This window comes from Cuculus canorus, chromosome 3 (assembly GCF_017976375.1).
Source record: "Cuculus canorus isolate bCucCan1 chromosome 3, bCucCan1.pri, whole genome shotgun sequence".
In the NCBI taxonomy this organism is placed as follows: domain Eukaryota; kingdom Metazoa; phylum Chordata; class Aves; order Cuculiformes; family Cuculidae; genus Cuculus; species Cuculus canorus.
In genome coordinates, this window is record NC_071403.1 from 93,426,207 (window position 1) to 93,441,349 (window position 15,143).

The 15,143-nt window shown below is 36.9% G+C and overlaps 1 protein-coding gene across 1 annotated transcript in view; it reads left to right on the forward strand.

Moving 5' to 3' along the window:
* The window catches only part of USH2A (usherin), a 386,799-nt gene that overhangs the window by 309,678 nt on the left and 61,978 nt on the right, over positions 1-15,143 (forward strand). The window contains exons 52-58 of the mRNA XM_054061157.1: positions 658-865; positions 1,254-1,451; positions 2,008-2,162; positions 3,961-4,159; positions 10,587-10,694; positions 11,222-11,405; positions 12,106-12,263. Of these exons, the coding sequence (XP_053917132.1) occupies positions 658-865; positions 1,254-1,451; positions 2,008-2,162; positions 3,961-4,159; positions 10,587-10,694; positions 11,222-11,405; positions 12,106-12,263 (1,210 nt within the window). The remainder of the gene's footprint in view (positions 1-657; positions 866-1,253; positions 1,452-2,007; positions 2,163-3,960; positions 4,160-10,586; positions 10,695-11,221; positions 11,406-12,105; positions 12,264-15,143) is intronic.

The window sequence follows — 15,143 nt, forward strand, 5'->3', positions numbered from 1 at the left end:
TTTCATGAATTTTAATGGAAACTTGTGGATGTTCAGTGTATATTTCTGTTTCTGTGAATTGTTCTTTATGTTCTTCTTCTAAATCTTATACATGCATCAGAGTTTGCAGAGGACCTCCTATTGCAGCAAAACTGCTGTTTAGGAGTGATGCAGTAGAGGACACAATTTATATAGCCCATGGATAGAGCTCTCAGCCTTGAAAGCTGCCAAGGAAGTGCTCAGATCCCTCTTGTGTATTTGGCAAGCTGTGTAACAGCCTGGGAATTTGTTACTGATTTGCTACAGGATATTTGCTTTTGCAGGAGACGAATGTTCAAATTTGCAAACAAAATCCTGTTCTAAGTTGATTCTGCACTCTTCTGCTTTCAGCAAACCCAGCCATTTGGGCTTCCCGCAGTTAAAATTTGTGATGTTTTCATCCAAGAACCCTACCAAAAAAAAAATCTGCTTCTTTTAGAAAGAATTATAAAAGCATTAATGATCAAAGACATTAGAGAGGGCAAAGGCTGAAAGGGTCTCCCAAATGCTGGAAATATCAATGTACGCAATGTCGTTGTCTGATTTGTATGTTGCATAAAGACAGAAAAATACTAATGGAAGCATTTGTAAAGAAAGGAGGCTTGGTAAATATATTAAAAATGAATATGTATTCCTTAGGTAAAAGAAGAATGCAAGGCTAATATTGTTTGCCCTTTATCTATGGAGACAACAGCACATTGTGGAAAGTGTGACTTTGATCCTAGGGAGAATATCTGTGTGTGGATAAAAGGTTCACAGACTGCTACAGAAAAGGAGACAGAAGAAGCTGTGTGTCCAGCTGAAGAGACTGTCTATGCAGGCGGTCCAAACCAGTATTCATTTACAGGTAAGGAAATGTGGCGTATCAGATAGGTGGTTTGTTCTTAATTCACTCTGGAGAAAAATATGGCCTGAATGCTATCGGGTGTTCCAATTAAATGTGAAGCAATTGTAGTGAACTAACATTCTTTAAGAAGTAATCTGTGAATCAGGACAGTATCTTCAGTGATATTTAATGAGTAGCAAGTAGTACAGTGAATTCATATGGTCTAAGCCTGCTTCCACAAAAGTTAATAGAAGCATTGCTGTATTGGAAAATGGCCCTGTCTAGAGGAACAGCTTCCGTATCTATCTTATCTTTGAACACATCAGCAGTCCCATAGGCACAGAAAAAAAATAAACAAAAGTTATTTTGTATTTTGACTTAAATGATCCATATGTAACTCTTTTTCTAGACCAGAACCTTGAACCGTTTATCACATATGAATACAGGGTGGCTGCTTGGAATAGCTATGGAAAAGGCCTCAGTGAAGTTAGCAGAGCTGTCACTAAGCAAGATGTGCCACAGGGTGTAAGTCCGCCAAAATGGGCCAAAGTGGATGATCGGGAAGACATGATACTTCTAAACTGGGAAGAACCACTTCAACCAAACGGTACTGATAAATTTTAAAAACTAACAGTGTTCCAAAACCACAAAACATTTCTCAATTAATCACTGACACTGAAATATACATATTCCTGAACTCTGCAAGAATTTGCTCTAGGTTGAGATAATTTACATTGCAAATGAAATGTAGTAGAGTCTGACTTCATAGGAGACAATGCAGTATGTCCCTAAGAAGTATCCAAAATCCTCTTTTGAGAACAGTTGTAGCAATAATAGGCAAACATGATCAGAAAATCAGTTACGTTACAAAATATTTGGAGATTAATGGGGTGGGGTGGATTGATACTCATTTTTCTTTCAGGGTATCTTGCTTGTGATTTTCAAACAGTGAGAAATCCTAGAACAGCTGTCTTAATAAAAACTGAGATCTTCTGAGATGTGGAGGTTGAGGAGAGTAGCTGGTAATTTACATTAGCCATTTAAGCAGTATGGTTTTCTGTTACAGTAATTTAATATTTTCTGTGTGCAAAGCAGGTTATTATAGTATACTATCATGCAGGATTTCTCAGCTAACAAAAGGGAAAACTTTCTTTCTGCAATAGGTCTTATTATCCACTATATCATTCTCCGAAATGGAATCGAGCGTTTTAGAGGAACAGAAATGAGCTTCACAGACACAAGTGGTGTCCAGCCATACCAAGAATATTCATACCAATTGAGAGCCTGCACTATTGCTGGTTGCGCAGACAGCAGCAAGGTTGGTGAACCAGTCTTTATAGAGCTGGTGCCAGAATTTTATCAGCCAGTGTGGTAACATAAAAATGCTTTTGGAAAGGTGCAATTTGAAGACATGCTGATTATTGAGTAAGCAAGTGAAAATTATCAATAATCATGTTTGTATTAACTACTGATAGGTGATTATTTAGAACCTAAGGTTGATAAAAGCAAGCTGAAGAAGAATGCAGAATCTAAGTTATGGCAAAGATGAAATTGCACTGTAGGAACTGATGCTTGTTAAAGAGAAATCTGCACATGATAGAATAGAGCAAGAAATATTAAAATGCACTTTCTCTAAGCCTTGCAATTAAATCTTTGCTTATCACTAGGAGGTCTATAGCCTCTTCTTCCTTGGTGTTTCTTAGTTTGCCTGCTTTATCTCTATCAATTTGTTCAACAACTTTCTTATTATGAACCTCTTTCCACTGTATTACCCTTCACTGGCTAACCATTCCTTGTCATGCTTCAGGCTTTACACTCCCTTTGTGTACAAACAGCCTCTGCTTTTGTTTTAAGCAAACAGAATCTCTTCCCTACCTTTGCCCCTGCTTCACTTCCTCTTTTATCACTTTGAATCATGGATGCCTTTCACCAGCATTACTGTTTAACCAGCTCTAGTTTCTATTCTGCAAAGTACCTGCCTTATTCATCATATGGAAAAACTATTTCTTAAGTGACCCCTTTTTCACAATAGTATCCTTGCGTCTATGAAAATATATTTCTAGAACTGTAAGTGTAAGGTCTGTGGAGCAGAAACGGGGAATAATTATTGTGCTTTGTAATTATAATATCTATGGGATTTAGAAGTTGATTCTTTTTTTTTTTGTTTAAATGTTTTTCTTATTGGTGCAAATGTCAGACAAAAGTATAAGAAAAGAAACAGTGATGTGAGGGATAGAGATAGACGCATAGTCATCTACCTGCACACAAAGCGTGGTTTGGATGCTATGTAGGCACAGTTGATGCAACCATTGGCCTGAGCTGATAAACCTTGTTTATTTCACTTGTCTGTAATTAAGGAGTTTACTGTTGCAAACAGTGAAGTCTGCAAGTAGAGACTGATTCCACTGAATGTGCTAAGATACAATATATTCTAGAGGGCACATTTTATATTTACAGCATAATATAAGTACTTTATGGTGGTAATAACAGAAAAGAAAAAGTGATTCTCAAAGAGAAAAGGGTCTGAGTCACTTTTTAAACCAGTGTAATTTGGAAATGCCTCCGTAGGAGATGGTAGAGATATGCGAATAGAAAATCAGCATTTTCTTTTTTCTTCTTCTTTTTTTATAAAGCACTCAACAAGTGCAAAGTTATTCTAGCTTTCAAATTCTTTGTTTTCCTTAAAAAATATGGAGTTGCAAATAACTGCGATAGATTTCAGATTGCATGGGATATATTGAGGCTTAGCCCCATGTTTACTGGTGCTTAAAATATATGAAATCAGGCAGTTAAAATGCAGAGACACTGACAAACCATATGGAAGAGAGTTATCAAGAGTTTTCAAGCAATACAGGTTTTTTTGTTTCATCCTGTGCTATACTCTGCAACTAAAACATGGTGAACCTGTTGTGATAAATTGTAGACATAGACTTATGTAATGTATTCAAGGTCAGATTTCATTGTGAAAAAGGCGGAAAAAAAGTAACTAGTTCTCCAGGCCCTTGGTAATAATATGCCAGCCCAAACAACATTTTAAAACAAAAGTGACATTCTCATTGATCATGGTATCTAGTGTACTATTACATTAAATTGCTGTTTAATTCATATGTCTTCAGGTAGTTGCAGCCACTGTCCAAGGAGTCCCAGAGAGTGTTCAGCCACCAGACGTCAGTGCTTTGAACTCAACAGCATTACATTTAAGCTGGATTTCACCCAAGAAACCAAATGGTATCATCAGAGAGTACCAGATTATTGAAGTAGGGAAAGGACTTATATACACTGACACTGCAAGCAGAATGCAGCACACAGTATCAGGTAAGGAGGCAGAGCTTGCTGACAGGTTAATGTCCTCTTCTTAAGGTATAAGACAGTATCAGCACATTAAAAAATCCTACTTTAAAGCCTCAGGACTGTGCAAGGTTTAGAAAGCTTTATCACGACTTTATGTGTCTTAAGTTCATTTTTTTCAAATTCTTTCATTGCTGGTTGCTGTTTGTTAAAACATTAATAGATTTAATTTCAAAATTTTAAAATAAATCTACCCAGCTTTATCCAAGATATACGCTTTGTTGTGTGCTTGAGGTCTGATACTCTGTGCAGTCTTGCCATCCCTTCACACAGTTCAAAATGCTCTTTTACCGTCATTAATGTGTGGTAATGCAGTTGGAATCACTATTGCTGCTGTGATTGTGTAGCGATGTAGAAGTAAGAATGATCCTGTATTTTATGTCTGATGTATTAAAAAAAGAAAGGAAGATAGAAAGGGAAAGATCCCAGATTCTGTTTATAGTGTTATATATTGCTTGTAGCCATTTTCTAAATACTTGGTGAAATTTCACTAGTGTGTGTGTAACTGAAAGAAGCTTCAGTCAAGGGATTTTGGGGGAATATTTGACTAAGACCTCAAAAGTGTTATTTTCACATATTCAGTTTTTAGTTATGTTTGAGCATGAGTCCAGAGCCAGAGGGGATCCCTCAGTGCTTTAAAAGAGTTCATCCTTGCTGTAGTCACTCACCGAGGAATAAAGGATTACTGTTACTCTTTGACAATATCATGCTCAAGTGTGAAATACATCAACTGAATATTACATCTGTTTCCATATTCAGTGCTTGTGGGCATGAGATATTAACTAAAGTATGCCAGTTGGTGGTATGTGTTTCAGAATGGCTGTTGTAAGTTTATACTGTAAAGAACACCTACCAACAACGAACGATTCCTCAAACTCATTTGAAAAATACCTCTTGTGCTCCTACTTCCTTCCCAAAAGTCAGTTACACCTCCAGAGTAACTGAGACTTTCATGCAAACAATACCATATTTCTTACCAGTTGGAGGAGAGAGGAAATGAAATTACCTCCTGAGAAACAAGGATCTTTTTCCTTTTTGTGTGCCTGTCCCATTAAGCCACTGTCCAGTGCTGCCATGTTAAGCCAGGAGTGAAATAAGTGATCGTTTCTTGTGACAGTCATAACCAAATCTTGTGCCATTTTCTGTGGGAGTTTCCATGGATAATAATGTGGAATTCATGGTAGTGATTTAGCAATGTGGATAATTATTGCTCTCTAAATTAAAAGAATAAGATAAAAAATCACATTTATTTCATACATGATCTCAAATGTTTGAACTGTTGTCTTATTCCCTGTGGGTGTATGGTTTGATTTTCTCATATACCTTTTTTCCTTTTTTTTTTTTTCCAAAACTATCTGCTTTTCCCTGAGCAACAGTTGAACATTAATGAAGCTGTAGCATTAGTATTTCTTAAGACTTTGAATCTAGGGTCTTGCAACTAACAGACGAGAAGGCTAGCACCTTGCCACTGCACCATTGTCTTGCTGCTTATTTTTAATTACATCAAAGCTTTGGAAACATGATCCCACAAATGCTTTGTGGGAATAGCAGTGAATGTGCTCATCATGTGAAATCCATAAATTGCTTATAATCCTCTCAAGATGTTAAAAAAAGCATTAAGTAATTGAAGACAGGAAGTCCTCAGTTAATTATTTAGAGGTGTTATCAATGCTTTAAGCAAACTGAAGCATTTTCTGCTATCTCACTGAGTTGAATGCCACTGGGACCAAGGGGCAGCAGCCATCATCTTCTCATATTCTCTAATGCAAACAGCACATGGCAGCTTGTCAATAAAAGACCTTTTTATATCATTTATTACTGAACACTTCCACTACCCTGTACAGAACAATTTGGATGACAGTTATGGCATTGTTTCACTTTGTGTTACTACTACTTTACAAATGGGCCTGATAATGCTTTGCAGTGGGGGCCAGGCAGAGGGTAAGACTGAAGAAAATAATTAGAGGAATTGTAAAAGAAGGCTAAGAGTGCCCTCTTCAGCAGCAGCAGGTGGATTTATAACAAATCTTTTCAACTCCTCCTTGTTTGTACACTAAAGATAACATCCAGGGTAAGAGGCTTTAGTGAGAATTTGTAGGATCAATCATCTTTAGCTAAAATCCAAGCAAAATCACTGGCATTTATTTTAGTAAAAAAAAATAATATCAACAAGTACTTTATGACTGAATGGCCTGAAATTCTTTCATCTGAACATATTCTCCATTTCAGGGTATTGAAAACTGAAGAGATGCAGGAATGTTGTCACTGGTCAACTCTATCTTCTTGCAGCACTGGATCATTAGTAACATTTATCTAAAGGAAACTCTTTAGGCTGTAGGGGTTGTGTGAGGCTGTGGTCAGCAATCTGACATCCTCCTGAGTAAAATTCCCACAGCTGAACCCAGGGCCGTTAGCTTAGGAGCTAATTACTGGCCTTGCTGGAGCCATACTGACAAATGGAGACAAACAGTATCAGAAGGAATTGATTTGGCTAATAGAACAATGCATTCTTAAAAACTACTGTTTCACAGCCTTTTGGCAAAGACAAATGCTGCAATAACAAAACAGACTGCTAAGTTAAAAAAAAAATTTAAAAAACTTACAATAATGGACCAAAAAAAAAAAGTAGAAAAGTATTCTCTAGTGAACAATCCAGTAGAGAAATTGGAAAGCAAAATACTGTTTATGTTCCAAGATTATCTTACTTCTTATTTTTGTTATTAATAACATATATAGATTTGCACAGAGCTTTCCAAAGCACACATAAGACAAGGCATTTAATGCAATGCATTACTAACCTAGATAAAAACCTGCTGTGACTGCTCCACATATGACTAGAGGTTTCAGGTATCAGAACTTCACCAATAAATTTAGTGAAACCATGTGCTCTTTTCCAGTGCTCATTTTTCTCTTTAAAGTGTAGTTGTAAATGAGTATTGCTTTATTATGCATGTTTCCTTTAAAACTGAACATGACTCCCTTTAGGGGAATTCAAGTAATTTGTTGCCACAGTAATCTTTTCTATCCTGAAATGTTAAATACTTGGCTTTCCTCCATGCCTTTGCCTCTCTCTATTCTGCAACTGTCATTTTCTCCCTTCTTACTTTTATACACTGTGTTTAGATGATATTTTTTCTAGCCAGTTCATGATTAGGTTACAACCAGGGCTGTCCCTCTGAGTCATCTCTTTATTTTCTCTCTTTCACATCTTATTCAATTTGTAAACAGCTGCATGTCTTCCATTCAGGTTTTTACCTTTTTACACAACTATTACTTATTCTTTCTCTCTATTTGCTTGTAATATATTTTAATTAGAATATCTTCATACTGGCTATAAGCAAGGATTTGTTTATAATCGAAGATCTTGCACAGACATTTTTTCTTGTTACAGAATTGCCTTTTTCTTGAAGTAATTACAGTTAGGCACATAAGCCACTCACTTAAAAAAACTAACCTGTACAATATGTATTAATTGATCTGTACAATCCTAATTCAGCTTGTTTTACATAAGCAGTCTGCATTACACAGTAATTTGTATGTAGAATTATTGCCTAATTCAGTCTACAAGCTGTGCCTCTTCCAGATAGGAATAAAATGGAAAAAAAAAAAAAAATGTTCCTTTATGTAGCACTGCTGCCACATCTTTTGCCGTGTTTGGTAGGTTTATTCATTCTGGGAATCTTGGTATAGATGAGCCTAATCCTGCATCTGCCCAGAGCTAGATTTCCTTTCTGCTCAGCACTGTTCGGGAAGGTGCAAGCCCAGAGTTGGTGTGAATGTGGAGCACAGCAAAGGAGGCAACAGTGATGATGCCAACCCAGAGGGATAAAATATGGATTGCTGAGGGGCTAGAAGCATTGGCAGCCATAAAGAAGAAAGGAGAAGGGGCAATGTCCGGGAAGGATGACCAGGTGGCAGAACACAGGGTGCCCCACTGCTGCTGTAGTGTGTTCCCACATCGGCAACCTGTCAAGCTACTGCCAGCCTCCCCTGGCACCTTGCCCCAGGCTTGCCCATGGACCCAGGACCCCATTTCAACCTAGCATCACATCCTTAATTGCACTTGCAGCTTTGCTGGCTTCCGGCTCCAAAACAGCCTAGCTCAGCCACGGACCCTGCCCGGTTGGACCAAGCTGCAGACCAATGTCCCAACCCAGCCCCAACTCCAGGGAAGTGGATCACCTGGCCCACTCAGCTCCCCAGCTAGGACAGTGGGATAGGCTCTGGCACGTCTCATGGATCTTGTGGGATGTTGGGTTAGAAAGCCACTGCAAACAAAGTGTGGGATGGCACAGAGGAGATTCCGTCTCTGGGTGGATGCAGTTGGCTTTTGTCAATCAGGGCATGCAATCTATTCAGATTGCAGTACCAAGGAAGGCACAGGTCAAGATTTCACAGCTTGTCACAACCCTGTTTTCTTCATTTTCCAGACACCCTGCCTGAGACCCGGGGCCTGAGTTTCCTGATCTCTCAGAGCTGTAGCTGAGGGCACCAGTTATGCTCAAACATATTAAGTTTTGCATAACACCAGGTACTTTGACAGCCAGGTCCCAGGCACCCCAAATGACCTCCTGGAAAGTCCATAGGCGTTGTTGTTTCTTTCAGTATCTTTGAGTCAGCATTCTGTTTCCAAGGGAGATAAACATTTTTATTATTATTTAATTATTATTCTGATACTGTATTAAGCCATTTACAATGCTCATCTGGTTGATGTTAGTAGAGCAACTATGCAGTCGGGGGGCAGAACCAGAAAAAAAGCCAGAAATTACAGTTAGGCAGGCCAGAGACCACATGTTCAAGGGAATTTAGGTAGAACTATGACATATAGCCTATATATACGAAGGCTGTTCATTCATATAATACAATGTCCTAAAGCTGGGATTTCTGTGTTTATGAGTGTTCAGTTTTGCAGTCTTAATATTTTCACAAAGTTTTTGTGCTTAATTTCCTTCTTGTTGTACTGTTTGTCCCCTTTGCATTCAGGAACAGGAACTTTTTTTTTTTTTTTAAGGTATTATGAGGTGTTAACAAGAGAGTCCTTGAAAACACGCAAGAGAGAGGTTTTCAATGTCTGTGCCTGGTAATATCATTTCTAAGATCAACTTTGAGAAATAATCAAAAGAGTAGTTTATCAAAGACCCTGTAACCTGGGCTGGAGCATGCCCTGCGAGGCAGTCTGATGGCAGTTAAAGCTGAGCTCTAAGGTGTTTAAGGTGGGCTTGCAGAGGTCTGCATCTATAATGACTTTACTGTGAGAAGACTTCAATGGGTGTGCAGAAATGTCTATTTCAAAAGCTTAGTATCTTAGCTAACTTTTGGGTACAATTTTACAAGTAGTCTTAAAGTCAGTTACTTAAACTGTAGACAACTTGATGTCAAATCTGAAGTCAATGACACACAGCACAAGGATGTTTGAAAATTTCTGAGGAAAGGTCAAAGCAATATATTCTCTTTCAGTCTCATGCAAGGATGACCAGCATAGAAGGTCTGAGGTGAAAAAATATTTTTTAAAATCTTACAAGTAACTAAAATTAATACCTTGTAATGGGGAGGGTGTGGTTGTCAATCTGGCTTCTAACTTCTTTACAGCATTTATAATAAAATCTTGTAACAAATAGGAAAAATATGGGAAAAGATTGAACAAATAGAAGCTTGGAAGTGTCAGGAATAGAGTGTCTTTGGACTTATTTGCAATATAGCAGATCTTATGTTCAAGTAAGAGAGTATTTTATTATCTTTTCTTATTGTTCCAAATATGTTTGAATAAATTTTCAAAACATTACAGGGTCTTCAGTTTTCAAGTCCAAAATTCTAGGCAGTTACACTTTCACGTCCTTATATATTGGAAACCTTTGAACTTCTATGGCCATTACCAATGATGGAGATGATATCTGTACCAGGAGTGTTTAGGTCCCTTCCAGTTAATTTTTAACCTTTTTGTACAGGCAGAAGCACAGGTTAACCCATCCACCCCTCCACCTCCAAATAAAAACAAACCAAAAACATCTTAGAGACTAGGTAAATTTTCAGATGATAATCTGGACTGAGATCTGGAATGCTGTTACTGTGCTGCAAGTGCCATCTAAGTTAATTGATTTGAAGCTAATTGAGATGTGTCTGTATGTGAAGGGCATCCATAGATCCATTGCAGCATAGACACACCTTCAATCTGAATTATATTGTCAGATCTTTTAAACTGTGAGGATATATGTCTAAATTAGCAAGAATTCACAGTTTCAGTGTTATTCTAATGTAAAATAAAAACAGTTCATATTTTAGGTTTGCCAGAAATACTGAATGTTAACTTTAAGTCTAGTAACTTTCCATGTAATGATATAATTCTTCGGATGCCTGATGTCAACATTTAAGTCTGACCTCTATTTGTTCTCCCTAGGTCTGCAGCCATACACTAATTACAGCTATGTGCTTACTGCATGCACATCTGCTGGGTGTGCTTCTAGCCAACCACTTTCAGGTCAAACTTTACAAGCTGCTCCTCATGGTAAGAGAAAAAGTAATCCGTATAGAACTATGAAGCAATGGTCATATGTGGTTGTATTTTCTGATAGTTTAACAAGGTGCAAAACTCCACTATCATCAATCAAGCTATCATGTATAAATTTACACAAGAGAATCTGCTTTTCTTGCAGTATTTGTATCTTAACACACTGCTTATACTGACTGCCTGGCACTGCATTTCTGCTTTAGTTTTGCAATGATTTCCACAAGTTCATCTTTAAATTAGCGAGGTGAGAATTAGCAGGTGTTTATTTTTTTAAAGCACAATATATGTGCAGAGACAAATGGCCATATAAAGTCTGCAGCCTTTGGCCTTGTTCTCCATTATCTGTACCTTGTCTAGTTGGTTGCATTTGATGTAGATTAAATTTAGAAAATGTGTTAAATTCTGTCATTTTCTCTGGCAATATTTTATGCTTTCAACAACAGAAACTGTGGGAAAGGAAAAGAAACACCAACTCTTTATTACTCTGTCAAAGAATTAAAATAGTATCATTGTGATGTTAATAGGGGTATGGCCAAAACCTCATCATATCATAGTCAGCTCAAAAGAAGTAGAGATCTACTGGAGTGAACCGAACAAACCCAATGGACTCATTACTCAATATCGATTATTTCGTGATGGAGAACAAATTTTCCTGGGTGGCAATACAGACCTGAATTTCACAGATGTTAACCTTCAGCCTAACAGTAGGTAAGGCATATTAAAGAGCTCTAGTAACATGTGAGAAGTGTCTAAAATATGTGAAAAAGTGTTTGTAAATAATGTACAAAATATAACTTACTGTTTTAACAATAGAAAAAAAATTTATGATAGTACTTTATTAATGAAAAACTGGTAGAACACTTCTGGGGGGCTTCCAAATGTTGGGAAGTTTTAATCAGAGGAAGTTTTGTTTTGTTTGTTTTTCTGAAAATAAGTCATTCCGTTTCAATGACAGGGAGACTTTTTAGTCTTGAGTGGTAGCTCACTGGCTGAGGTTTTTTCCCTCATAGGATATACATAGAAAAAAAATCAAGTCTTTATATGGCAGACAGCAGTGCACATAGTTTGTAATGTTTCTGTGCATTTTAAATACATTGCCTCAAAACTAGCAGTTGCTGATATGTTTATAGAAGCAATTCTGAAATAGGTTTTGACACTTTGGGGGTCAATACTTCTCTCACTTGAGTAAGCTAATGTGAATTTTACAATTAAAATTATCTTATGATAAGTAAAGAGTTACTTTTCTCACATTAAGGAAACTTAAAGGTGAAAAATCTTCATTACTGCAGTATTTGTGGCACTCTGTGTTGTCTGTTCGCTTTAAATTGGGGAAAATGGAAATGTTCTGTTACTGATATGCCTAAAGCTTCTAACCGTAGTGTCTACTGATCTTTTTGTGTTTGCGCAGATATGTTTACCAGCTGGAAGCCAGCACTCGGGGCGGCAGCAACACTAGTGATAAATATGTTATACAAACACCAGTAGGAACACCAGAGAAAATTCGTGTCCCATATAATGTCACAGTAATTGATGCATATTCTATATTTCTAGCTTGGGATGTGCCAGGTAAAAATGTATTTCGATGTAGTATTTTGTAGCAAAATGAAGAGATGGAAAAATTAGTATATTAAGGCAGGCAGCTGTATCAGTCTGATATTTTTATTTTTTATATTTAGTTTTAGTGTTTGTGTGATTTAAATAACAAGTATCTAAAGCTGCTGTTTCCTAGAGACATTATTTTAATAATATTGACCTATGTACTTGACACGGGTATTGCGAGGATTAGCTGATCAAAAATCCATATATTAATTTGATCTTGTAAACTATTATTGAGTGTGAGTATTAAGAAGAAAAAAAATTACACCAAAAGTAAGTTCTTCCTTCTGTTCAGACTAATGTGAGTTATCAATGGGGAAAACTGCCAACCTTTTGGCTTCATGATATCTTGATAACTATCCTGGCAAGTAAAATGTTCAATTGTCCTGCAGCTATGCAATGTTAAGCCCCTTTAACAAAGGATGTAAGAGTGTGACATAGAGATCTGCTGCTAGCTTTGGCCTGATTGAGTAAATTTTATTCACCAAAGCACCGTAGTGTTATGTGTATGTATTACCTTGCAGGAGGGTGGGTGACAAAATGTGCAGAACTATTTTTCTTCTTGTTACTCTTCTCCTGAACATCACCAGGTTGTCTTGGTCTGCTACAGAGGTAGGCTAAGAAGGAAAAACTTAGTAATAACATCTTTTTGTATAAGAGACAGTGCTCTGTTTCGTTAATATAGATGATAGATTAAGTGATTAGTGTACTTCACTGATGTTATAAAATTGTTAAGGTGTAGTTATTGTGGGACAATGAGAGCAATGTAAATGAACAATTTTCTTTCTAGTGTATTTCACCTCCAGCAAGGTGTTATCCATTTTCTGGATATTCTTTTTTTTTCAGTTAAAATTGTGTCAATTTTTTTATAAACTTCAGAATTTGCAATATTGCATCTTGCAATAACGATATGTGTTTTATCAATGAACTCAGGGAAATTTTTGATCCCTCCTCTTCCAAATTATTTAAGATGTTCTTTCCTTGCACAGTTGTCACAGTACAGTCAATTGGCATTATAAATAATGTCACCTAGAAAAAGCATTTTGCCTTTAAGGCTAAGATTCCAAGTATAGTGGCAGTGCTTAGCAGCATTCACCCTGCCCATTTAAGCAATGATTAATAAATCTATAATACCCTGAGCTGTCAATCTTTTAGTTTTTAGAAGCACAAAATCCATTACAGAAATGCTATAATATATGAAAAAGATTAAAATCTTAAATTAAACTTTTACCCCTACTGCCTGAAAGGATTTAGAACCCAGCAGAAGGCAGGTGAATTCAAATGGCATATAATCTACAGTTGGTTTTATTGGAAACTGATTCATGCTGTATTATAGTTTTGATAATAAAGGTAATTTAAGGTACAAAATATTCTGCAACATTTTGAACTGATTTAAGACATAAGAATATACTGGAAAAGCATAGACTTGTGAAGAGTGGGGTGTTTCCCAGAAAAGCTTGTCCTCGTTGTTCTAGACCTTTTCCAGCTGCTTGAATTCCTGTTACTCGCAGTAGATACAAACCTGCAAGGAGAATCAGGCTCTGTTTAGTACATTTGGTTATGTTGTAATTAAGATTATATGTATAAAAGTTCATGTACACATGGTCAGAGGAATGGAGAGGAGACTAAACATTATGATTCTGTAGAGGACACAGGGCTGATATAGTCACACAGCTGGAGGAATCATTCTCCTCAGCCAAGGCACACGTCCTTCTTCCTAGGTACTGTGATGCACCTTGAACACTTGTCTCACTTTCATAGGCATTTCGTGACTTCCTCTCTGCCTTCCTGTTGTGGAGCCAAATATCTAAGTTTTTAAGTATGAATAAGGGATCATTTTTTCAAACTGTGCCCCTACTGGATAAACAGGAAAGCAAAACTTGCTGTTCCTTTTACTATATAGCTCCTCAGGGCCATTAGCTGATCTTTCTTACAGGAATTGGGAATAATAACAGGAGAGAAATGTTACTAAATGCTACTAAATATTACTAATGCTACTAAAAGTAACCTTGTGTGCAGAAGCATAGCTATATTTAAAAGCAAGAAAATTAATTCTTGACACTTCATAATCATGCTTCATGCTTGTTCTGAGACCTTTGGGCTCTAAGTGCTTTCTTCCCAAGAGGAAGACTGTAGGGATGGAGGTGGAAGTTTATTTTTGAGGGTTTGGTCTTCCGGAATGGCATCCATTCCATTAATAGGTCCTGTACATGCAGACCTCTGGGGCCACATACACCCCCAGCTTGGTTGGATTAGCCAAAAGACTCTACAACTTTTTATCCTTATTTATGTCACAGAGTAACTTTTTTTCCTAATCAAGTTTTCCCTCTGTATGTATTCTTGTTTCACAATAGGCTATATTACAATAATATATGTTTCCCTTAAAAAAACGGAATGGAGCTTTTATTATAAGGATTGGCAATCTTGACGGTCATTCTTGGACACGATAGTTGTTTTTTCAACTATCAATTCATATAGTCTGCATGAGCAAAGCACTTTTTATTAAGTAAATTTTGATGAGAAAGTAGTTGGTCATAATGTCTTCCTGTTCATGGATATCAGGAATGCTTTGGCGCTCTATCTTTTCTGCTGAAACAAATTTGGATCAAATATTGACCCTCAGCATTAATTTTGGCCATCATATTACACAGACCTTCCTTTTGGATGGCTTTAATTATAATGTTTCAACATCTATAGTCTATCTAAATCTTATGACTTTTATAGATATGTAGCAGAGTGGCCAAGTAGTGCTTAAAGTGATGGACTCAGAGAAAATATTTGACACACCTCACTCACTACAGAAAATAGGACTTTATTTTCTGAAATAGGTATCCCATTATCTTGTGTTGC